Raw genomic sequence first — 23408 nt, 5'->3', positions numbered from 1 at the left:
CTTCTTTGCATTTCAGTTTTCTCATATGTTACATGGAGGATTGGGTTAAGTGGATCTCTAAGGTTCTTTCCAGCTGTGAGTTTCTTAATAGTCAGCAGTGGTTTAAGGGTTTCTTAATAGTCAGCAGTCTGGGACTTCATTTGGAGGAAAAGAGAGAGGCCATACAAAGAAATAATAAGCTGGAGCACCCCTAAGAATTTGAGTTTAGTTGAGAAGGCTCTGTAGTGAAAGACTGCTTTTAAAAAAGCTGTAACTGATACAGTACAGTTCTGGCCTTGATGCAGGCCTTTCTAAATGCTGGAAACCACTGACCATTTGAATTGAATCATCTTCATGGGAAGATTTGGAAGGCAGTAGTGCCCTTGAGAAGGCGGTTGGATGTAGAGCCTGGCATGATGTAGATCCAGTAGGGAGTTCATGCTAATTTCTAATTAGTAGGGAGTTCATGCTAATTACCAAGATAATCAAGACTATCTGCCTTTCTTGTCTGGCTTTCCTCCTGTGTCCCCAGTGGGGCAGCGGGTGGGGAGGGAACCGGAGCAAGATATTGCTGTTCTTGGCGTTCTTCCTTGTGCCAGCCCTTGGTCTAGATGTTCTCTTTGCCCCAGGACTTTTAGGAACTGAGAAGGAACGGCAGTAAGTACCATGCAGCTTCTTTGATGGGAAAGGGCATTCTCATGTTCTTGCTTTCTCTCCTAGCCGGTTTACAAGCTGACCCAGAGGCAGGTAAACATCACCGTGCAGAAGAAGGAGAGTCAATGGTGGGAGAGACTCACCAAGCAGGAGAAGCGCCCACTGTTCTTGGCCCCTGACTTTGATCGTTGGCTGGACGAGTCTGATGCTGAAATGGAGCTCAGAGCCAAGGTCAGTAAAGATCTGGGATCTAGACAGAAATCATGAGGAACCCAAGTTATTTGGGCCACCTCAGATATCTATCAGGATCTGATAGAATAAGGACAAAAATATAAATTCACTGAATGACCTGGAGACGTGGTTTTATAGAAGTATTGGGCATGTATTTTGTAGACTGTTCCTCAGTTGGGTTTTGTTTGATGTTTTTCTCATGATTAGCTTAGGGTGATGGGTTTTGGGTAGGAAGGCCACAGAGGTAAAGTGCCATTCTTATCATGTCATATCAAGCTTTTAATACTCTCAACATGACCTACAGCTCTTGATGTTAATCTAGCTCACCTGGATGTGGTTAATCTTTGGTAGGTTTCTCCACTGTATGGTTTCTCTACTATAATGTTACTCTTCTCCTTTCTTTACTGTTTTCTTTGGAAGGAAGTCACTATGCACAGTTCACACTTAACAAGCCAGAAGTTATGCTTCCCATTCTTAGGGTGGAGTATCTGTATACTTTATTTGGAATTCTGCATGGGAGATTTTTCTTTTCTCCTTTATTTATTGTCATTTATTTATATCAGTATGGATATTGTCATTTATTTATATCAGAACAGATTTGGTTTATAGTTGGGCTGTAATCCAATACTGGGTAATATATCTTGTTGCTCATATTGTTCTATCTTTGGCCACTGGAAGCTCTTGCGGTTGGCTCTTGTGTCCCTTTGACACAGCTCCATCATCATGGGCCTTTTTTTTTTTTAAGTGCATTCTTAATTTCTGGCACTGTAAGCTGCTCCAGGTTTATCTTGTATATTCCCAGGCCTGTTGTTTTTATTGCAGGATGATAGTGGAAACCAGGATCTGGGTGATCTGGGTGCTAAGTGTGCTCATTGCTACTGAGGTATTACTTTTAGGTTCTCTCAGCTGACAGCACAAGGAAATATATGTGTGTATACCAGCCCATGTATATACATGTACCTCTAAGTATTTCCATATATATCCATCTATATCTATATTATCCTAATATAAGTTCACACTAATGTTGGAGATTTGATTTTAGCTTCTAGAAAATTATCGAAGTCTTAAAAAATGAAATAGCAATATATTTCCTGTCTTAAATTTCTGTTTTGTTTCTACAACCATGACAGATTTTCTAGATGTCTTTTCCAGCTCTAAGATCTTAAGGCTGCCCACTTTGTAGTTTGGAAGCCAGCTGATTGGTTTAATTCTGTGAGCCCTGGATGGGTCATTCTGTAGTGCCAGTGCTACCCAGTAAGGAGTCAGGCTCCTTATACCGTGAGTTCAGACATTTTTCCCAAGGAAGTGAGAACACAATTGGAGGAGGAGGTGGCTTTGAAGGACTCAGATCATTTATCTCTCATGTGGGCTTCTGCAAGCATCTGGGAATTTTAACTTGTGTTTTTTTTTGTTTTTTCAATTTATTTTTTTACTGAAGTATAATTAAAATACAATGTTAAATACATTATTGTTGTACAGCAGAGTGCCTAATTTATACACATATATACACATCCTTTTTCATATTCTTTTCCCTTATGGTTTATCACAGGATATTGAATATAGTTCCCTGTACCATACAGTAGTCTAACTTGTGTTCTTGGAAAACTTCTGTCCAAATTCTAGGAAGAAGAACAATTAAATAAACTCAGACTCGAAAGCCAAGGCTCCCCTGAAAGTAAGTTGCCCCTACTGCTGTGGTGGTTACCAGTTAACTTGTGACAGAGATGGGAGTGTGGATGAGTGTGAAGCAGCAGGAGGGCTTGTATTGGGTGGATGAGTTTCTGAGAAATCCTTAATGCCCAATGCTTAAGCTGTGCAAACCCGCATCTAAAGTGTTACTTACTTTTAATGTTTCCCTGCTGTTGGGGGCCTGACATCATCTGAGTACACCAAGGTTGGTGTAGCAGAATGGAAGAACCTCAGCCTCCTGGACTGGCCTAGTAGGGTGCTAGGTGGCAGCAAGTCCTTCAGAGACCTGGAAAGTACTGCATAGGTCCATGACTACAGTTCTTCCAGTCTGGTGTTGTTTTCCTAACCGAGATCATAAGGGCTGTTGTTGTCAGCCTTAAAGATGGAAAGTATTCTGTATAGTCCTGCTGTTCATTAACCTTTTAAAAATTCAGTTCTACTTCTATGTCTGTCCAAGTGTGTCTGTCTCTAAGTGTGTTACCTTCTGGGTATCATAGATTAAATTCAGCAGCTCTTAAATTCATGCTTTATGGAAAGCATTGTCCTAGGCCTTTGAGCTTTGGAGCCAGTGATCCGTCAGAGCACTGTGCTCGAAGAGCTTATCCATTCTAGTTGGAGGACCATGCAGGTCTATACAAAACTAATGCTGAAAAGCAGAATGAATAAGTGTTCCTCATGTGTCCAAAATCAAAAACTTTTCAAGTTTTAGTGGCACTTATTTGGCATGCCATAAGTAGGGAAACAGAGAAGGCAATGGCACCCCACTCCAGTACTCTTGCCTGGAAAATCCCATAGATGGAGGAGCCTGGTAGGCTGCAGTCCATGGAGTCGCGAAGAGTCGGACACGACTGAGCGACTTCACTTTCACTTTTTACTTTCATGCATTGGAGAAGGAAATGGCAACCCACTCCAGTGTTCTTGCCTGGAGAATCCCAGGGACGGGGGAGCCTGGTGGGCTGCCATCTGTGGGGTCGCACAGAGTCGGACACAACTGAAGTGACTTAGCAGCAGCAGCAGCAGCAGCAAGTAGGGAAAGAGCTTCCCTGATATAGACAAACTGCCTGCAATGCAGGAGACGCTGGTTTGATTCCTAGGTTGGGAAGATCCTCTGGAGAAGGGTTAGGCTACCCATTCCAGTATCTTGGGCTTCCCTTATGGCTCAGTTGGTAAAGAATCCACCTGCAATGCGGCAGACCTGGGTTCGACCCTTGGGTTGGGAAGATCCCCTGGAGAAGGGAAAGGCTACCCACTCCAGTATTCTGGCCTAAAGAATTCCATGGACTGTATAGTCCATGGGGTTGCAAAGAGTCAGGCACGACTGAAGGGGAAATTTTAGAGCAGTTGTTTTCAAGCTATGTACCATGGTACCCCAGGGATTCCCAGAGATGCTTTGGAGAGGTAGGCCAAGCAGGCAGGTCCACTTCAATTAGAGCAGCTTGGCTTTTGTGTTTTATGTATTAGCGTCCCGAATAACACTTCTTATGGAAGTGTTTATGGAAGTCCATAACATTTCTTATGGAAAAGACAATTTGTTGCTTTAAAAAATTTTTGAATAACCACTAATTTAGAGGAATTTTCTGCTTTAGAAAAGCCGAAGGGAGAGGACTAGTGGAGATGAAGGATAATGACATAAAAAGGCCACCTTTGGTGTCCAGAGGGATAAACTTCTGAAATATGTAAAAATTCTTATGTATGGATTACTTTATGATCTTAGAAAAAGCTTTAGCAGTTTTATCTAAATTCATAAAATCTCCTAATAAAGTTCTTTAAATGGGGAAATGTAATACATTTTTGTAGTTTTGAAGAAAAAAATTTTAATTTGTTAAATGTTGCTACAAGTATGACTTTTTTCACCCCTTGAGATAAGGCTGTTTTTGATTGGACATACCAAGTATGATTATTTGAGCATCAACCAAGTTTCTATGCTGGATATCTCTATAGAAACACTGATATGTGGCTATAAAAATATGTAGGTAGGAATAAATGTGTAGCAGCAAAACCTGAACTCCAAAGCTCTTCTTAAGAATTATCCTTTCCTGTGCCCTACTCCTTTGACTCAACCATGACTCTGTCTAAGCTCCTTACTCTTCCCTTAATTCTATTATTGGCTATGTCTTCGAAAACCCTTAGGCTGCAAAGTTAATGACCTTTATTCTCCTTCCTTCTTCTTGGTTTGCAGTTTTCCGCCTTTGGTTATATCCTCATTCTTCCATCTTCCAAAGCCCTGATTAGATAACCATCTCATCCATGCAGACTTGGCCTGATACATGCTTCTCCAGCCTAAAGTCATTTTCTCACCTAGAAATTCTCACAGGATATTACCTGTCATTCTCAATCTTGAAATATGGATCTTAGATTCTAAACTCTCTGAGGGGAGCATCATGTCTTAACCATCTTTGAAGCTCAGTGATGCCACTCACAGTATCTTGCATGTTGTAGGTGTTCACTTAATGTTTGGTTGAATGGATACATGGTCAAATATTAGATTTTTTTAATTCAGTTTCTGTTTCTTTGAGGTAGTTTGACCTATATGCCCTAAAAAAATTCTAAAAAAGAAGAAACTGTAGATTATATTAAGATGACAGGAGCAAGGACTGAATATAGCTTTATTTCCTTTCCTTATAATGCCTCCTTAGCTAGTCAGTTATTCTTTGCCAGATGTAACTTTTCCTTTTCCTTCTTGGATTTGTTAAGTCTGTGTACTTAACCCTTCAAGACTGTGAGGGAAAAGACCACCGAAGATATGCCTTGGACTACAGTGTTCCTTATAATTTTGCTTATCTGTTTTCTATGGGACCAAGAGCCTGGTTGGTGCAGGCCTGGGCCAGGTATTTGTTGAGAAGCTTAGGGCACCCACGTACGAAAGAGGGATGCAATCATCCAGGTAAACCCCACATACCTGTCTCCTGCTGTGACTACTACTTTTAACATCTTTCTGCCTTTGCTTTTCAGCTCTTACAAGCTTGAAGAAAGGATACCTGTTCATGTATAATCTAGTGCAGTTCTTGGGATTCTCCTGGATATTTGTGAACATGACCGTGAGATTCTTTATCTTGGGAAAAGGCAAGTACACAGTTTCAAAGCTTGCTTTCTTTTCTGAGTGGTTTGGCCCACTGTTCAGAAGTGACACTTTCTGCCTTTCAGCCTGCCACACCAACCCCTTCCACCCCCACCATGTTTATGTAGCACTTCAGGCCTCTCACTGGATGCTCGCAGCTCTCACTTCCCATGACCTTGTGAAACAGGCTGCCTGGATGTTCTGTTCATTTAATAGGTGAGGAAACAGATTTGGAGATGGTCAAAGAAATGGTCCACATCCACCCAGCTAGCCAGAGGTACATCTTGGACTAAAATCCCTTTCTTATTCACTGCTTGATAATTCGTTTATAACTAACTAAATTGATGAGATACTCCTAGTGTCAAAGTTACACAAAGTCCTAAAGGGATCCCACTCCTTTGGAGCCTAAATAGACTAAATGGACTGTTGTGAAACTGAATGAAAAGACTATCATAAAGGTATTAGTTCTTGCTAAGTTAATTTATATGTTTAGCAGAATTCTGGCCAAAGTAATGACAATAGAACATTTTTGAGAATGTGATCTAAAGTATTCTGAAATTTTATTGTGAACCATAAATAGTAAAATTTGAGGGAAAAAACAGTAATGGGAGAGGATTTTCTATATCTGCTATGAAAAAATATTATTAAAATAGTATAGTATTAGTATAAGGATAGACTAATTAATAGAGCAGATTAAGTAGCTCAAAAATAGCTTACATTATATATTATTATTATTACAATATTATATTATGTAATAGATAATATATATCCAAATTATGTATATGGTAAAAAGGAATTTTGAATCAATGGAAAGGAAAATATTATCCAGTCATTTTTTTCTATTAGATGGGAAATCTATCTAATAATGTTCCCAAGGAAAATTGGCTTGATTTGTGAGGCAGATAATCTCTTTCACTCTTCTTACACTGTATATAAAGGAAAAAAAAAATCCCCCCAAAAAGACTTAGGAGTCATATATCAAAAAGTTAAGTCATAATAGAAGATATAAATAAATGTTTATGAAAATCACATGTGGAGGGTTAGGATTTTCTAACTTTAAAAATAATAGAAGAAATCATAAAGAAAAAGGTCAATGTATTTGACCACATAAAATGCCTAAATTTCTATATATCTAAAAATATCCATGCAAAACAACATGAAAGATGAAAAGCATATTGAGATGAGCAAAATGGGGATGGAGGGTTGGTGGAAAATTGTAACAAATATTGGCAACTTTTTTTTTACATATAAACAACTTGTAAAATTGATTTTAAAATGTGAAAACTCTACCCAGTAGATAAAGATCACATACAGGCAGTTCATAAGAGGAAATAAAACTAATTTAACGTACAACAAAATGTTTAACTCAGTAATGGTGAAGGAAATGAAAGATACTATTTTTTATATATCAGTTTTGCAAAGTTCTGAAAGAGCCTAATTGAAAACAACATGTGCTAAAATAAACACAACAGTGGCTACTGGGGAGGGTGCATAAGTACAGCTCTTTGGGAAAATCATTTTGTAAGATACTTAAGAACCTCAATGACCCAGATAACCACGATGGTGTGATCACTCATCTAGATCCAGACATCCTGGAGTGCACAGTCAAATGGGCCTTAAGAAGCATCACTACAAACAAAGCTAGTGGAGGTGATGGAATTCCAGCTGAGCTATTTCAAATCCGTAAAAGATGATACTGTTAAAATGCTGCACTCAGTATGCCACCAAATTTGGAAAACTCAACAGTGGTCACAGGACTGGAAAAGGTCAGTTTTTCATTCCAGTCCCAAAAAAAGGCAATGCCAAAGAATGCTCAAACTACCGCACAATTGCACTTATCTCACACGCTAGCAAAGTAATGCTCAAAATTCTCCAAGCCAGGCTTCAACGTGAACCGAGAACTTCCAGATGTTCAAGCTGGTTTTAGAAAAATCAGAGGAACCAGAGATCAAATTGCCAACATCTGTTGGCTCATAGAAAAAGCAAGAGAGTTCTGGAAAAGCATCTACTTCTGTTTCATTGACTTTGCCAAAACCTTTGACTGTGTGGATCACAACACACTGTGGAAAATTCTTCAAGAGATGGGAGGACCAGACCACCTTACCTGCCTCCTGAGAAATCTATATGCAGGTCAAGAAGCAACAGTTAGAACCAGACATGGAACAACAGACTGGTTTCAAATTGGGAAAGGAGTACATCAGGGCTGTATATTGTCACCCTGCTGGTTCAACTTATATGCAGAGGACATCAAGTGAAATGCTGAGCTGGATGAAGCTCAAGCTCAAGCTCAAGCTGGGAGAAATATCAATAACCTCAGATACACAGATGACACCACCCTTAATGGCAGAAAACACAGAGGAACTAAGAACCTCTTAATGAAAGGGAAAGAGGAGAGTGAAAAGTCTGGCTTAAAACTCAACATTCAAAAAATTAAGATCATGGCATCCAGTCCCATCACTTCCTGTAGATAATAGATGGGGAAACAACGGAAACAGTGACAGACTTTTCTTTCTTGGGCTCCGAAATCACTGCAGATAGTGACTGCAGCCATGAAATTTAAAGACGCTTGCTCCTTGGAAGAAAAGCTATGACCAACACCACAGCATATTAAAAAGCAGAGACATTACTTTGCTGGCAAAGGTCCATATAATCAAAGCTATGGTTTTTCGAGTGTGAGAATTGGACCATAAAGAAGTCTGAGCACCAAAGAATTGATGCTTTTGAACTGTGGTGTTGGAGAGGACTCTTGAGAGTCCCTTGGACTGCAAGGAGATCAAATCAGTCAATCCTAAGGAAATCAATCCTGAATATTCATTGGAAGGACTGATGCTGAAGCTGACACTCCAATACTTTGGCCACCTGATGGGAAGAGCTGACTTACTAGAAAAGACCCTGATACTGGGAAAGATTAAAGGTAGGAGGAGAAGGGGATGACAGAGGATGAAATGGTTGGATGGCATCACCGACTCAATGGACATGAGTTTGAGCAAGCTCTGGGAGGCGGTGAAGGACAGGGAAGCCTGTTGTGCTGTATAGTCCATGCTGTCGGAAAGAGTTGGACATAACTGAATGACTGAATAGCGACAACAATAGCAACATCAAGAACCTTAATTATTCATATCCAAAAAGTAATTATAAAAAATAAACATTATGGCATTATTTATATTAGTGACAAATTAGACACTATGTAAATGTCCATGAGTGAAGGATTGCTATAGATTGTTCACTCAGTGGAATGTTGTGAAGCAAATGTTAAGTATTTAGAGAGGTGGTAAAATCTGGAAAAATACTTACGATAGACTAAAAAGGTAACATACAAACTTGTTCTTCCAGTTTGTTCACACCAATATAAAAAGAAAGAAAACAACCAATAAATGTGGAATGATTGGAAGAAAAGGCACCATTTTCAAATGGCTTGAATGGATCATTTAAAATTTTTCTTTATTTTGTAAAGTAAATATGAGGGAAGATATGAGCATAGTGGAAAAAAAGAAAGTATTTAAAAAGAGAAAAAGTCCTGTAGACTATTTTATTCTTCAGTCCTAAATTTTCCTACCTGAGGTTTGTAAAGATGAATTGTAGTTAGCTCCAGAATCTTTAGAATGAAGTGCACAGTGTTTTTCCAGTCTTTACTTGGATTTCTGCAAAGCACAGTAGTAGGCTAGTGAAAAATTTCCCAAATGCCTAGCATCTTATAGTCGTATGTAACCAGAAGTCCACTGATGGTTATTTAAAGAAGCAAAGGAAGTCTCAGACAGTTGTTAGATCTGTAGCTCTTACTAGTATGGATTTAACACAAGTTTCATAGAATGAGTAGGGACTTTCCAATTCATAAATTATTTATTTAACTTAGCATAGTTGTATTGGTTCTGAATGTTCCTGTGTGAGCCTGCTAGCCATTAGGTGATCCACTCCAAAAGCTGCTAAATTATCTGGGTCATGTGTTTAAAGTTAGCTGCCTGGATCTGTAATTTCTGTTTTGGCTCTGCGCCCCTTCCTAACCACCTATTGGAATGGAGCTGCTGTTGAAATTCTTCTCTTATCAGTCCTCAGACCTGGGCCTGGTACCAAGGGTCACAGTTTGTCCTTTGCAGTTACCTCTTTTTGAATAAAAGGTGTTGGTGAATGGCAAATTCTACACATGTACTTGTTTTATTTACATAAACATGTATAGCTGAACTCATGTTAAGGAAATAGCAAACTTGTAGAAACTCATGTCTGTCTCTCTATTAATACTTTTTTTTTTAATTAAAGTTTTTTTCTAATTATAAAAATGTGTTAATTACTTAAATACTTAAACTCTGCTGTAATTCCATCTATCAGAGTGATGGATTCTTGGCACTTTGTTAGATATCTTTCTAATAAACCCATGTACCTTTCTTAGGAAAAGTTCTTGAAGAAGAATTATGAGACTAAAGGGCAGATTACTTTTAAGGATTCTGATGTATACTGCCCAGAAAGAGTGTACTGTTTTATACTACCATTATTTAAATCCTTGTCCATTAACACGAGTGCCTTGTTAGTACTTTCAAAAAATTTTTTTCAGATCATAAAAGTAAATGGGCTGGAGCTTCCCTTGGTGGTCCAGTGGTTAAGAATCTGCCTGCTAATGCAGGGGATGTGGGTTCAATCCCTCGTCTGGGAAGATCCCACATGCCACAGGGCAACTAAGCCCATGCGCCACAGCTACTGAGCCTGTGCACCTGGAGCCCGTGCTCCTCAGCAAGAGAAGCCACTGCAGTGAGAAGCCTGCGCACGACAAGGAGAGTCGCCCCACTCACTGCAGCTAGAGGAAGCTCGCGGGCAGCAATGAAGACCTGGCACAACCATAAATAAATAAATACAAAATTTTAAAAAGTAAATGGAGCAATTTAAGGAAGTTTGGAAAATGGGAGAAAACTGGGGAGGAGGTGTGGGGGCCTGGAAGGGGAGGTGAATAAGCCATTGTCCATCACTTTAAATATTTCCATACATTTCCTTTTAGTCTTTATTTTTTCTCCTGCAGTTAAAAACTATCATCATGCTGTGTATACAGTTTTGCATCTTGTTTTTAAAACAGTATTATAAGCATGTTAGTGTTATTAATATTCTTTATAACAGTCATTTTAGAAATCAGATTTTTATTCCTGAATTGAAACAAGGATGAATTTCCCATAAAATCAGATACAAAGCAACAAGATCTACTTTTATTTACCATATTCCAAATCTTAAGTCACAATTTTCTAGTTCAAAATAATGGAGAACCTCATTTGTCAAAGATAATTTGTCCAAAAAATTAAGAAGTGAATCTCTTGAAGAAAGATACCAGAATTTCACTGTAAATGGTGAAAAAAAAATTGTGATTTTTGTCTTCACAAGGGGCATTTAAAATTATGAATAAATTTTTTATAGCAAAATTTAAATTGTAATTTTGCATTACTTCTTCAAAGAAAATAATCAAATTTTGAACTTACTCATTGGTGTATTCCGGAGAAGGCAATGGCACCCCACTCCAGTACTCTTGCCTGGAAAATCCCATGGACGGAGGAGCCTGCTAGGCTGCGGTCCATGGGGCCGCGGAGAGTCGGACACGACTGAGCGACTTCACTTTCGCTTTTCACGTTCATGCATTGGAGAAGGAAATGGCAACCTGCTCCAGTGTTCTTGCCTGGAGAATCCCAGGGACGGGGGAGCCTGGTGGGCTGCCGTCTATGGGGTCGCACAGAGTCGGACACGACTGAAGTGACTTAGCATAGCATAGCATTGGTGTATTCACATTTGACTTTGTAGCAGGATTGTATAGTAGATCATTTTTGCGATTAGAGAGTGTTTTCAGTCTTGCCAGGACCTGTTTTATTCATTTGATATTTAAACTGTATTCTTTTGAGGAGCCTGCAGTGTCATCTTTACTGGTAACTTGCCTAACTCTGCCATTTCTTAAAGACTCTACTTTAATAGGCAGGGAGACAAGAATCCTAAACCTTTACAATATGCAGGACTAAGAACTATCTTGCTCAAAACGTCAGTGGTACCCTGCTTGAGAAACACTGCAAAGAGGAATGTAAGAATTCAGGATGTCAAGTGAGGATCAGTATGAAAAATGAAGGATATTAAATTATGGACCACTCCAAATTGATACCACAATTGTTGACCTCATATAAGCAATAACTCATTTTAATTTATTATATAATATTCCATGAAATAGATATACTGTAGTTTACTCAAACTTTCCATAATTGTAAGTTTAGACCATTTCTGTTTTAGTGCACTTAGAAATATGTAACATTTCAGAGAACAATCTCCTTGCTGAAGCTTTTATTCTTTTTCATTTTAGATTTTTTAGTTAGGACATGTTCTAAGAATGAGAATTAATAGGATTAAATATATAAATACAATTAAGGTTTTTGAAAGTTAATTTTATTCAGTACTTTTGTACCTCTGCATGTATTTATGATTATATAGTTTTGATATTTTAAAAAGCTAGGTTTCATTCTATATATGTAATAGTTTTACCTTTAAATTAAATGAGATAATGGATCTGAAAAGAATTACCAATGTGCCTGATACATAGATTTTTCAGCATATAATAAGTGAGTGAAATCTAGGTATGCTTTTTTTCTTGCCTTTTAAAATTGAGAAGGGCATACAAGGTTTATATGTTAACTTACTGGTAACTAATAAAATTTACTAATTAGGCTCATGGAGGCCTGCTCCCCTCCAGCTTAGTTGAGTAGTAAACTTGAATCTGACTGAATGTTTATTATACTTTTCCTAAAATTCATTTCATGTAAAGGCTTGTCTAGATTGCAAAATACTTCTGTGTTGGCATTTACCAATTGATTTACCTTTAATATGTATTTGTCCCATAGAGTCCTTCTATGACACGTTCCACACTGTGGCTGACATGATGTATTTTTGCCAGATGCTGGCAGCCGTGGAATCTATCAATGCAGCAATTGGAGTCACTAAGACACCAGTGGTACCTTCTCTTTTCCAGGTATTGAACAGTTGAGCTCAAGGGTGGGGAATGCAGGGTTTCGATGTTTATTTACTAGGTATCCACACTTTGCTGAGACGTTTCAATGAGTAAAAATACCTGTTGGCAGAGAAATAGCATTGTTTTCTCTGAATACACACACACAAAATCTGTCCAGAAATACTGGTACTGGCTTGGGTACTTTTAACTTTTCTACCTGTTGCAGAGAAATAGCAGTGTTTTATCTGAACACACACACACACACACACACACACACACACACACACACACACACACAGTCTGTAATACTGGTACTGACTTGGTACTTAAACTTGTTCTAAGTTGTTCAGTCTTTTTCTATTTACCTTGAATTTAATGGGGTTATGTTTCAGATAACACATTTATGTGTTGTCTTTTAAGAATGTATTTTAAAACTTGTTTTTCTCTTTTGGGTCTTTTTAATAGCTTCTTGGAAGAAACTTCATTTTGTTTATCATCTTTGGTACCATGGAAGAGATGCAAAACAAAGCTGTGGTTTTCTTTGTGTTTTATATATGGAGCACAGTTGAAATTTTCAGGTGGGTACAAATGCCAGGATGGTGTTTGAGTGCTCCTTCTACTATGGATAAGACTGTCTTATCCAGAGTCTCATTTTATTTGAGATTAAAGTTTCATGTGTGGAGTTCTGCCTGCATCTATGCGCTCTGCAAAGTTGAGACAGTGTTTTTTTTTTAAATTAAAACATTAAAGATACTTTTTTAATTAAAAATTTTTTAATTAATTAATTTATTGTAATTGGAGGATCATTACTTTACAATATTGTGATGGTTTTTGCCATACTTCAGCATGAATTGGCCACAGGTATACATGTATCCCCCTATCCTGAACCCCGCGCCTTCTTCCCTCCCTACCCTGTCCCTCTGGGTTGTCCCAGAGCACTGACTTTGGATACCCTCCTTCATATATTGAACTTGCACTGGTCACCTGTTTTACGTATGGTAATGTACATGTCTCAATGCTGTTCTCTCAAATCACCCCACCCTCACCTGCTCCCCCCGAGTCTAAAAGTCAGTTCTTTACATCTGTGTGTCCTTTACTACCCTGCATGTAGGATCATCAGTACTGTCTTTCTAAATTCCATATATATACGTTAATATACAATATTTGTTTTTCTCTTTCTGACTTACTTCACTCTGTATAATAGGCTCCAGGTTTATCCACCTCATTAGAACTGACTCAAATGTGTTCCTTTTTTATAGCTGAGTAATAGTCCATTGTGCATATGCACCACAACTTCCTTATCCGTTCATCTGCCGATGGACATCTAGGCTGCTTTCATAAAAGACTAGTCAAGTGCAGTAGTGAGACGGGGGAAAGAGTAGGATGAGGAGTTCGATCTGTAACTGTGAACAATCAATTGAGATAATGCACTACTTTCGGACAAGCCTATTTATTTTTTAAAAATTTTGTTTTGGCCTCACGCCATGCGGGATCTTAGTTCCCTGACCAGGGATCAGACCCATGTCCCCTGCAGTGGAAACACAGAGTTGGACTGCCAGGAAGTCTGAGGCTTTTTTTTTTTTAAAGCACTCAGTGGATCATAATACCAGCCTGGACACTGGGGAGGAGAAGGAGAGATCCAGAGAAACCAAAGGCCTATCTTACCCTTTAGGATCTTGCTGTCTTATTGGAAAGAGAGGACTCATTCACATGGAAAAATTCTTGAAAAGGCTGAAGAAACATGTGACTGAAGAAGCATCCCAGGCTGGATGAAGTACTGAAGACCAGCCTTCGAGAAGGGATGATAGAATAAATCTTTGGCTATAAGATTACTGAAGTTTGAATTGATCTCTTATCTGATTCTTCGATTTTTGATTGTCAGTAGAAGAAATCTCTTTTAAAAAAATAAGTTTGTGTTTGGCTGTGCCGGGTCTTCACTGTTGTGTGTGAGCTTTCTCTATTTGTGGCGAGTGGGGGCTACTCGCTAGTTGTGTGTTGTCTCTAAACCGCAGGCTCAGTCGATGTGGCCCATAGGCTTTACTTGCCCCGAGGCATGTAGACTCTTCCCAGACCAGGGATTGAACCCGTGTCCCCCACATTGGCAGGTGAATTCTTTATCACTGGACCACCAGGGAAATCCAGAAATTATCCTTTTCTTAAAAAAAAATCTGATTAAAGTAGATGTGTTCTGTACCAGACCATACATATTCCATACTTCTTCCCTTTTCAGCCAAGTGGAGCATTGGTTTTGCAAACTGACTCTTCAGTTCTAGGTTTGGTGATATTTTGGGAAAGTTGACAGTTAAGAGGGAAAAAAGACATTAGCAGCCCTAGATTATGTCTTAACTGTAGTCTGCACCCCATGGCATCCTGTATACCCTCTAGTCTACTTAACACAAAAGTGAAAGAGATTATAGGTTCTTAATAGTAACTTTTACTGTTTGGGAGAAACAAATTTATGTTAGCTCTTTTTAAGTAGAGTATGCCTGATTATAGATTAGAGGTCTTTTTTTATACTTTAATTTTGGTAAATGTTCATTTAGGCAGAGATAAAGTGTCAAAGTATCTGTCCTAACCTACTTGGGACACAGATCAGAACCAGGAATAAAGCCAAAATGCTTCTGAGGATCTGTTCCATGTACAGAACTTTTTCATAGAGGATTCCTTTCAGACCTAAACTTACTTTGCCATTATCGAGAATTCATATCCTTTTGGATAAGGAAATGGCAGCCCACTCCAGTATTCTTGCCTGGAAAATCCCATGGATGGTGGAGCCTGCCTGGTAGGCTACCGTCCATGGGGTCGCAAAGAGTCAGACACGACTGAACGACTTCACTTTGACTTTCATATCCTTTGAAGATTGGAGGAAGAGCACGATGGGAGTTCATTAATTCTGCTAAAAAGAAGCCATGTGTGACTGATTGTGAAATTACTCTTCAATGATGTTCTAGAGTTGCATTCAGTGGTTTTTAACATGTGAATGCCTTATTTCCAATAGGTACCCCTTCTACATGCTCTCCTGCATTGACATGGATTGGAAGGTGCTCACATGGCTTCGTTACACTGTGTGGATTCCCCTATATCCTATGGGATGTTTGGCAGAAGGTACTTTAAAGAACTCTAGGACTTATATCTTACCTCCACTGAGTAGCCAGACCTCTCTTCCTCCCTCTGCTAGCTTTAGTCTGATACATGGGTGTTGAACTTTTACAAGAATTTCTTTCTAGTGGTTTCCTTCCACAATACTACTGCTGTCCAGACTGTTCCGAGGAAGTAGTTCATTTTGTTAAGGTTTGGAAGCTGGTGGTCATGCATGCTTCCTATTTATATGGTAGTTTTAATCTTCCAAAGCAAGTTCATATTGATGACTTCATTTTATTATGACAAACACCTAATGAGTGAGTCAGATAGGCACTTTTCTCTCCATTTTATAGAATAGGAAGCTCAGTGCTATCAATTGACTGTTCCTTATTTACCTTTGCTGTCAGCTTGAAGGCTTATTTCCTAGGAAAGCTAGTGGGGAAAAAAGAAGAGGCGTGAGCCTATTGTACAAAGGGAGGAGGAAGCATTTTCAACAAACCTAGAACTGAAACTTTGAGGAGTTAGAAGGTTCTATCAGTAAATTTAATTGTATTTCATTTGCTTCTAAAAAGTTACTGTTTCTGCTTTCAGCTGTCTCAGTGATTCAGTCCATTCCAGTATTTAATGAAACAGGAAGATTCAGCTTCACATTGCCATATCCAGTGAAAATCAAAGTTAGATTTTCCTTTTTTCTTCAGATTTATCTTATATTACTATTTTTAGGTAAGTATTGGCTCCATAATAGATTCTTTCTGTTGCTTCTTAGAAGGTAGTTAAATGATTCAAAGTTTTAGAAATCCTTATTAATATTCTTGCTTTCAAAAGAGTGGAAATAAGTTTAAGAACAAATTACATTGCAGAACAGACCCACTGGAGAATATGCCACGTAGAAATATTTCTTCTCACATCTTGATTGGATGAGTTCTTTTCTTGAAATGCTCTTGGTCATTCAGACTTTCCCATATTTCATGTTTAAAATAATGTAAGAAGCGCTTTTAAAACTGAATAAAAAGCTCATTTTACTTTTGCTGATTTCAGTAGCAGATTCCTTATCCAGAGGAATTGTTACAGAGGTGGTAATACAGCTGGCAGCAAGGAAGAAGGCAATAAAGGCCTCCGTTCAAGGACCCGCAAGACGTCAGAAAGCCTTCTACCTGACAATAGGAAAGCCCCCTATTCCTCATGTAAAACCTTGCTTGCTTATCAACTTTTATATAAAATCATAAATTCTTGTCTTAATTCATAAAAACTAGGGACCTCCTAAGAACTAAAAGAAGGGATAGAGAAGTAAACCTAAATTATTGCAAGTTTGAAAGATAAAAGCCTAATTAGGAGGACTGTTTACTTTGGATAAAGTTCTGACACATTTTAATATAATTTATATGTATTTCTCCCTGTTGTATTTCACAAAAGTCATGAGGTGGCCTTAAGTATGGCTATTTGGTCTCCTGGCAACAGAAGGATGTGACACAGATAGTGTACTAGTTATCTTTTTCTGTGTAACAAATTAGCCCAAAATGTAGCAGCTTAAGACAACATACAATTATTATTGGGCATGTTTTCCTGGTCAGGAAGCAGGCAAGCTGAGTGGGCCTGGCTCGGGGACCCTCACGAGCCTCAGTCAAGCTGTTGGCTCAGTTGGGGCTATAGTTTCTGCAGACTTGACCAGGGCTGGAGGATCTACTGCAAGCTCGCTTGTGTAGCTGTGGGCAGGAAGGCTTCGGTGTCCCGCCACAGTACTCCATGTGGATGCTCATAACATGGCTTCTCGCCAAAGCAAGTGATCTGGAAGAAAGGCAGAAGTCAAACTCCCTTTTTTTTCCCTTTAAAAAATTTATGTATTATTGAAATATATTTGACATAAAACATTGTGTAACTTAAGGTGTATAACACTGATTTGATACATCAGGTGTAATAAGATTGCCATTGTAGTGATAATTAGCACTTCTGTCACGTCCACCCTTTTTATAACCTAAACTCAGATTTACTGTTACTTTTACTGTGTTCTCTCTGTTACACAGATCAACCTTGTACAGTGTGGGAGGGGACTACACAAGGGTATGGGATACCAGGAAGTAGGGATTACTGGGGACCAGCTCGGAGGCTGGCTTCCCCATACCGAGAGGGAGACCACAAAAAGTGAACCCAAGAAGTTGGCAAGCCCAGTGATCTTACTTATTTGGTTGTGCCATGCATTTTGGGGATCTTAGTACCCCGACCAGAGACTGAACCTGGGCCCTTGGCAGCGAAAGCTCAGAGTCCTAACCACTGGACCACGAGGGGATTCCTGATTTTGGCCATTTAGAAGTGGGGGAGAAGAGAACTACATCCTTTTGGAGCCCTTCAGGGAATCAGCGCATGGCAGAAGCACAGTTAAACGAGACACATTATGAGTACCCTCATAACAAAGGTTACCTTTTGTTCCATGTCTTCTTTTCCATTTCATAAAGGATATTACCCATTTCAGAAAGGTTTCAAACCAAAAATGTTACAGTCTTTGGTGCTTGAAGAGAGCAAGCATCAATTTGGAAAATGCACTCATTAAAAGAGCTCTTTACTTCTATTCCTGCATAAGTCTAGTACTGCTGTAATTAAGCTGCAACCAATGGACCTACTGAGGGTAGGAATAAGTACTGGAAAGACCCTTAAAATATTTTACTAAAAAAGATGAATATTAATGTTCACTAACCCTAGTGGCGGAGAAGGCAATGGCATCCCACTCCAGTACTCTTGCCTAGAAAATCCCATGGATGGAGGAGCCTGGTAGGCTGCAGTCCATGGGGTTGCTAGAGTCGGACACGACTAAGAGACTTCACTTTCACTTTTCACTTTCATACATTGGAGAAGGAAATGGCAACCCACTCCAGTGTTCTTGCCTGGAGAATCCCAGGGATGGCGGAGCCTGGTGGGCTGCCATCTATGGGATCGCATAGACTCGGACACGACTAAAGCAACTTAGCAGCAGCAGCAACTCTAGTGGCTTTTCCTTGTGTTGCATATTCTAACTTACAAGGTTCTATACTCATATTTAGCTTGCCTACAATGAGTGTGTAGTTGTTCTTGAGAATGATACCCTAAATCTGCATAATTTAGGAGCAGTATAACAATTATATTTGTGTATAGATCAAACGTTCCTTCTCTCACAGTAAGTCTATAAAATAAGTGTTTTTAACTCTATTGTACAATGGAAAAAATGGAAGTGAGGTTTCGCTACAGAGCTCCTCAGTGATCACGTGGGATTGAAATTTTTTTCTGGCTCTGAAATCCTTTGTTTTCTAGTTCACTGAATTTTGTTTCCTAGAAAAGTCTCATACCTTTTAGGCTATTGCTTAATATATATTATTGCCTAGCCTTGAATTAAAAATTAGGTTCTCTTTCTGTTTCAAATTTGTATATTTCAGTTTATGTAAATCCTACCTTAAAAGAAAGGAAAAAGTATTGAATTCTAATTAATGAATTTTTTAGGGGTGAAGTGTACTGATGTCTTCAACTTACATTGAAATACATAAAAAATGAGATGGGAATGGGTATGTGATAAACTAAGTGTAATAAAGTTAAAGTTTAAATTTAGGTGTTCACTGTACAATGATTTAATCTGTATATTTGAAAGTTTTCATAATGAAGCATGGGAGAAAATTAAATTGTAAAACCCACTGGGGGAAAACTGAATGTCTCTAGTGCATTGTTAATATGTGTTCTAGGTTGTGCTTCTTGAGGAACTGCAGGAAGCACAGGGCTGTGGGATATGAAAAACAGACAGCTAGGGACTGTTCTACCCCAAGAACTTCTGCTTATAAACAGAGACAAAGATTCTAATTGGCCTCTTTTCTTTTCCAGGGTTATACATAAATTTCCGTTATCTTTATAAACAGCGCAGGCGGCGCTTTGGACAAAAAAAGAAAAAGATCCACTAAACGGAAGAGATTTAGATGACTTTTTGCCAGTTTGAGCCTAATCTATAGTTCTTACAGTTTTACCTTCTTGTACTGATGTAAAAGTTTTTTTAAAGTTAAATGATTCAATTCTCAGTGGAGCTATCTTCTTTTTTTCCCAGTAACATTCCTGAATTTACTGTATTACCTTAGTGTAGTCCTTGCATGACATGGATTCCTGATACCCGATGACAGGTTCATTCTTGTGTATTCTGTTAGTGACAGCAAAAGACTCAGCCATACCCCCACCCACTCCATCTCTAGTCAGTCTGTTTCACAGGCCCCAGATATTTCTTCAGTGCCCTGAGGCTACCAGCTACTGGCCGTGTGTATAGCTGAGATGTGTTCTTTGCAGCTATTGCTTGTGGGGAAAAAAACAAAAAGACTATGTAGCTGTATAGGAGGCTCCAAAAGTGACTCAGAAAAAGACCTAATATATTCTGTACCCAAGGGGCTACTTGTTAAGTGGGTTGGCATTGATTTTTTTTTTTTTGAAAATTAAGTTTGACTCAGTTACTGATAAAAACATTTCTGAGTCCAGGTAGGGCTGGAGGACACATATTACCTGTGAAACTTTTGGTCTCTCTAGCGACATCTTAACCTGCATAGGCACTGGAGAGCCACAGGGTGATTTGAGAGAAACCAGTCAGAACCTTGGAACACCATGATCACTTACTTCGTTTGTAGCTAAATCACAGCTGTTTTCAACATGAAAGATGGAAACCTTAGTTAGGAAACAGACTGTAAACGAGTTCCAAACCCAGACGGCACTACAGGGATCAAAAAGGTAGTCTGGCAATGCAGCTTGTGGCACGCTGGAAACCTCAGAGTAGACCACACTAAAAGTAGCTACAGAACTGTCTTAGGCTGTGCACAGACATAAAGACACTCAGCCTTCCTTCCCCTGCACTGACCGAGTTCATGTACTTGTGTACCTGTCAGAGTCAGCTGGTGAGACTGTTTTTGAACATGCCTCAAAAACACCAGGTTTTTATTTTGCTGCTGTTTCACCTGTTTGCAGCAGGCCAGTGAAAACAGAGTGAGAACTCTGGCTGAAGAACCACCATCTGAGCCTTAACGAAGATTCCTTACAGGAAGTTCACCAACAGAGGAACTGAGAAAAATCTTTTAAGATATGGCCACCATCAAAAACATTAGTTTTCCCTAGTACATTCCAAGTAAACCAAGTAAAATAAGTAATGTTTGTCTATAAGAATTTAAGGTATGATAGCTCTTTCTGTTCTGCCATTCCCACTATTCCTGGGGGAAGGGGGACTTGGATTATGCCATTTCTCTGAGCCCAAGATAGAAACTTGGTTTGACCTAAAGACATCTGGTTAGTATAGGCCTATACTAACCAGACGTCAGGTTCACTGCATTGAAGGATATTTTGCATGTCTGCAACTTCTGTCAACATTTGTTTGTATTAATTTCTGGTGTCTTCTCAACTGACTTTCTATGTGTAACTGGGCAGATCAGCTTTACAGTAGATTATGCTGTAAAGAATCTTGTATTCTTAGTGATTGTTAAAAACCTCACTGCTGTCTAAAAAAGCTAAAGATTGTGTATTTCTATTAAAACATTTACAATCAAAATCCTAGTAACTTGTGTTTAAAGATCATTTAGTCTAATGGTTTCAAAATTATTAGTGATAAATTCTTTCATTTAGACAAAATATTATATAGGCATACTTTGATTTATTACACTTCACAGATACTTGCATTTTTCAGAAATTGAAGATCCCTGTGTTGTCAGAGGATGTTTGGCTTTTCCTTTTTTAACCAATAAACTAGTTTTTACTCAAAGTATGTACATTTTATCTTAGACATAATGCTATTGCACACTTAACAGACTATAGTATAAACTATAACATTTTTATATACTGGGAAACCAAGAAATTTGTGTGGTTCACCTTATTACAATACCTGCTTTATCATGGTGGCCTGGAGGTGAACCTCCGAAATCTCTGAGGTATGCCTCTATAGCAGTTCAGCATGTTATTAATAAGTAAAACATGGTTGCTTGGCCTGGATGGCAGGGGAGCTTGGTGGAGAATGGATACATGAATATGTATGGCTGAGTCCTTGTGCTGTTCACCTAACGCTATCACAACATTTTTAATTGGCTATACCTCAATACAAAATGAAAAGTTTAAAACAATATGGTTGCCTGGGCTGAAGCCTATGGGAATAATTCCTTAGGATGTTTACAGAGCAATCTGAAAAGCACTACTGATGTAAATAAATCCCAGGAAAGTTTAATGACTTGCCCAAGGTCATGAAGCTAGCTGATGGACTAGAACCATAACTGACGACAGTGATGTCAGAACCTGGCTTAGGCAGTGAGGCCTAACCAGTGTCAGAAATAAGGAAGTCAATATGGAATCCAAGGAACCTTCAAGAATCTATGCCACTTAGGAAGCTGAAAATTATATTTATGTTGTAGGAGAGACCCAAGGCAAAGACCTACTGGTTTCCCAGTGAAACCATTTTATAGAAAACCAAATATTTTATTTTCATTAAAAAATTTGAATAAATGAGGATCATACATTTATGGTTGCTGTTTAAGTTTGTATCTCAAGATATACCAAAAGCACCCTAAGGGTTGCCACTGACTTTTTTGCCCAAGTTTTAAGGAAATTCTGAAACTTAGGGATGTCGGGATTGTGTTTAACAAGTCTCCTCTCCCAACCACAGGTACTTGAAAATGTCCCTATGGTTGGGAGAGGAAAAGAATGGAGAGGTCTTTCAGGAACAGAACCCAAGCTGTTGGGTTTCCTGAGGATGGTGGAGAGGGCTCTACACTTGTCAGTCCTTCAAGCGTTTCAGGAGATGTTCCCGTTGTGGGAGCAACAGCTGTCTTTGGGATTTAAAAGACTCTGAGCTCCAGAAAGCAGCTGCCCACCCTGCAGAACCTTCTCGGAATAGCAGAGTCAAACCTGTGAGGAGTGTGTCTCAGGCAGTCTTGGGAAGGTCTTCGGGCAGCCGCTGCAGAGGTGAACAGACTGAAAAGGTTTTACCCGAAATCATTCTCACTTGAAAAAAAGAAGGAAGGCTCCCAAAGTCAGCGTCATATTCTCTCTGCGCTGCTCCCAGAGAAGTCTGTCTGCAGAGGTGTGATGTTGTGGTCATACCCAGCGTACTCAGAAGTGCCAGTACTGGCCAGCTTGAGCTGCTGGGCAGCGTGGGTCAGCTGGAACGCAGCGTCGGGGTGAGCCGTGTCGGGCAGCAGCGTGCACTCCCTTTCTAGCATGTCTGCCACCCCTTTGAGCAGGTCCAGGAAACCAAAGGCCAAGGCAGCCTTTCGTAAACGGTTCAGCTCCTGAAACAAACAAAACACCAATGTTCCTAAAATGCATTCCCCTCATCACAAACTTCCTAAGTGCTCAGTGTGACATATATTCCCCTTGACCCCCAAACTTAAATGAGTGTTTTTATATCAGAACAAATATTGGTACAGAGACACCCATAATAAGAGGGTGTGAAGACATGCCTGGGAAGTAGTTCCTCTACAGGTGGTCAGAAGGCAAAGGACAACAGGTTTCTGAAACTGAGGTTATCCTCACCACAGTTCATGACCACTTAGGCCAAACATGGTGAGGTGCTTTGCATACATCATTTCATGTACAGTACTCGTAACTCTGGGCTTCCTGGTGGCACAGTGGTAAAGAATCTGCCTACCAATGCAGGAGATGTGGGTTAGATCCCTGGGTCAGGAAGATTCCCTGGAGAAGGCAATGGCAACCTGCTCAGTACTCTTGCCTGGAGAATAATCCCATGGACAGAGGAGCCTGTCGGGCTATAGTCCATGGGGTCACAAAGAGTTGGAC

The 23408-nt window shown here is 39.3% G+C and overlaps 2 protein-coding genes across 14 annotated transcripts in view; one reads left to right on the top strand and one right to left on the bottom strand.

The window, feature by feature from the left end:
- The window catches only part of HACD3 (3-hydroxyacyl-CoA dehydratase 3), a 29965-nt gene extending 8791 nt beyond the window's left edge, over positions 1–21174 (top strand). For 2 of the 5 annotated variants that reach the window (XM_086322997.1, XM_086322999.1), the window contains exons 4-11: positions 700–864; positions 2488–2539; positions 5506–5616; positions 12460–12587; positions 13032–13144; positions 15565–15671; positions 16239–16370; positions 19485–21174. In XM_086322997.1, the coding sequence (XP_086179123.1) occupies positions 700–864; positions 2488–2539; positions 5506–5616; positions 12460–12587; positions 13032–13144; positions 15565–15671; positions 16239–16370; positions 19485–19561 (885 nt within the window). In that variant the 3' untranslated portion in view covers positions 19562–21174. Of the gene's footprint in view, positions 1–699; positions 865–2487; positions 2540–5505; positions 5617–10157; positions 11045–12459; positions 12588–13031; positions 13145–15564; positions 15672–16238; positions 16371–16685 lie in introns of those variants that run through there. The other 3 variants (XM_086322996.1, XM_086322998.1, XM_086323000.1) reach the window with 3 other exon arrangements.
- INTS14 (integrator complex subunit 14) overlaps positions 10573–23408 on the bottom strand; it is a 45328-nt gene continuing 32492 nt past the window's right edge. For 4 of the 9 annotated variants that reach the window (XR_015135440.1, XM_086322989.1, XM_086322990.1 and 1 more), the window contains one exon: positions 20835–22900. Coding sequence is in view for 7 of the 9 variants with exons in the window: in XM_086322989.1 (XP_086179115.1) it covers positions 22649–22900 (252 nt within the window). In the remaining 2 variants the exon portion in view is untranslated. Of the gene's footprint in view, positions 12687–13320; positions 17433–20834; positions 22901–23408 lie in introns of those variants that run through there. The other 5 variants (XM_086322991.1, XM_086322993.1, XM_086322994.1 and 2 more) reach the window with 4 other exon arrangements.

The sequence above is a fragment of the Bos grunniens genome, chromosome 10 (genome assembly GCF_055505025.1).
Source record: "Bos grunniens cultivar Pamir isolate PY7600 chromosome 10, Bosgru_T2T1.0, whole genome shotgun sequence".
Classification (NCBI taxonomy): domain Eukaryota; kingdom Metazoa; phylum Chordata; class Mammalia; order Artiodactyla; family Bovidae; genus Bos; species Bos grunniens.
This window is presented reverse-complemented; position numbering and strand designations above follow the sequence as displayed.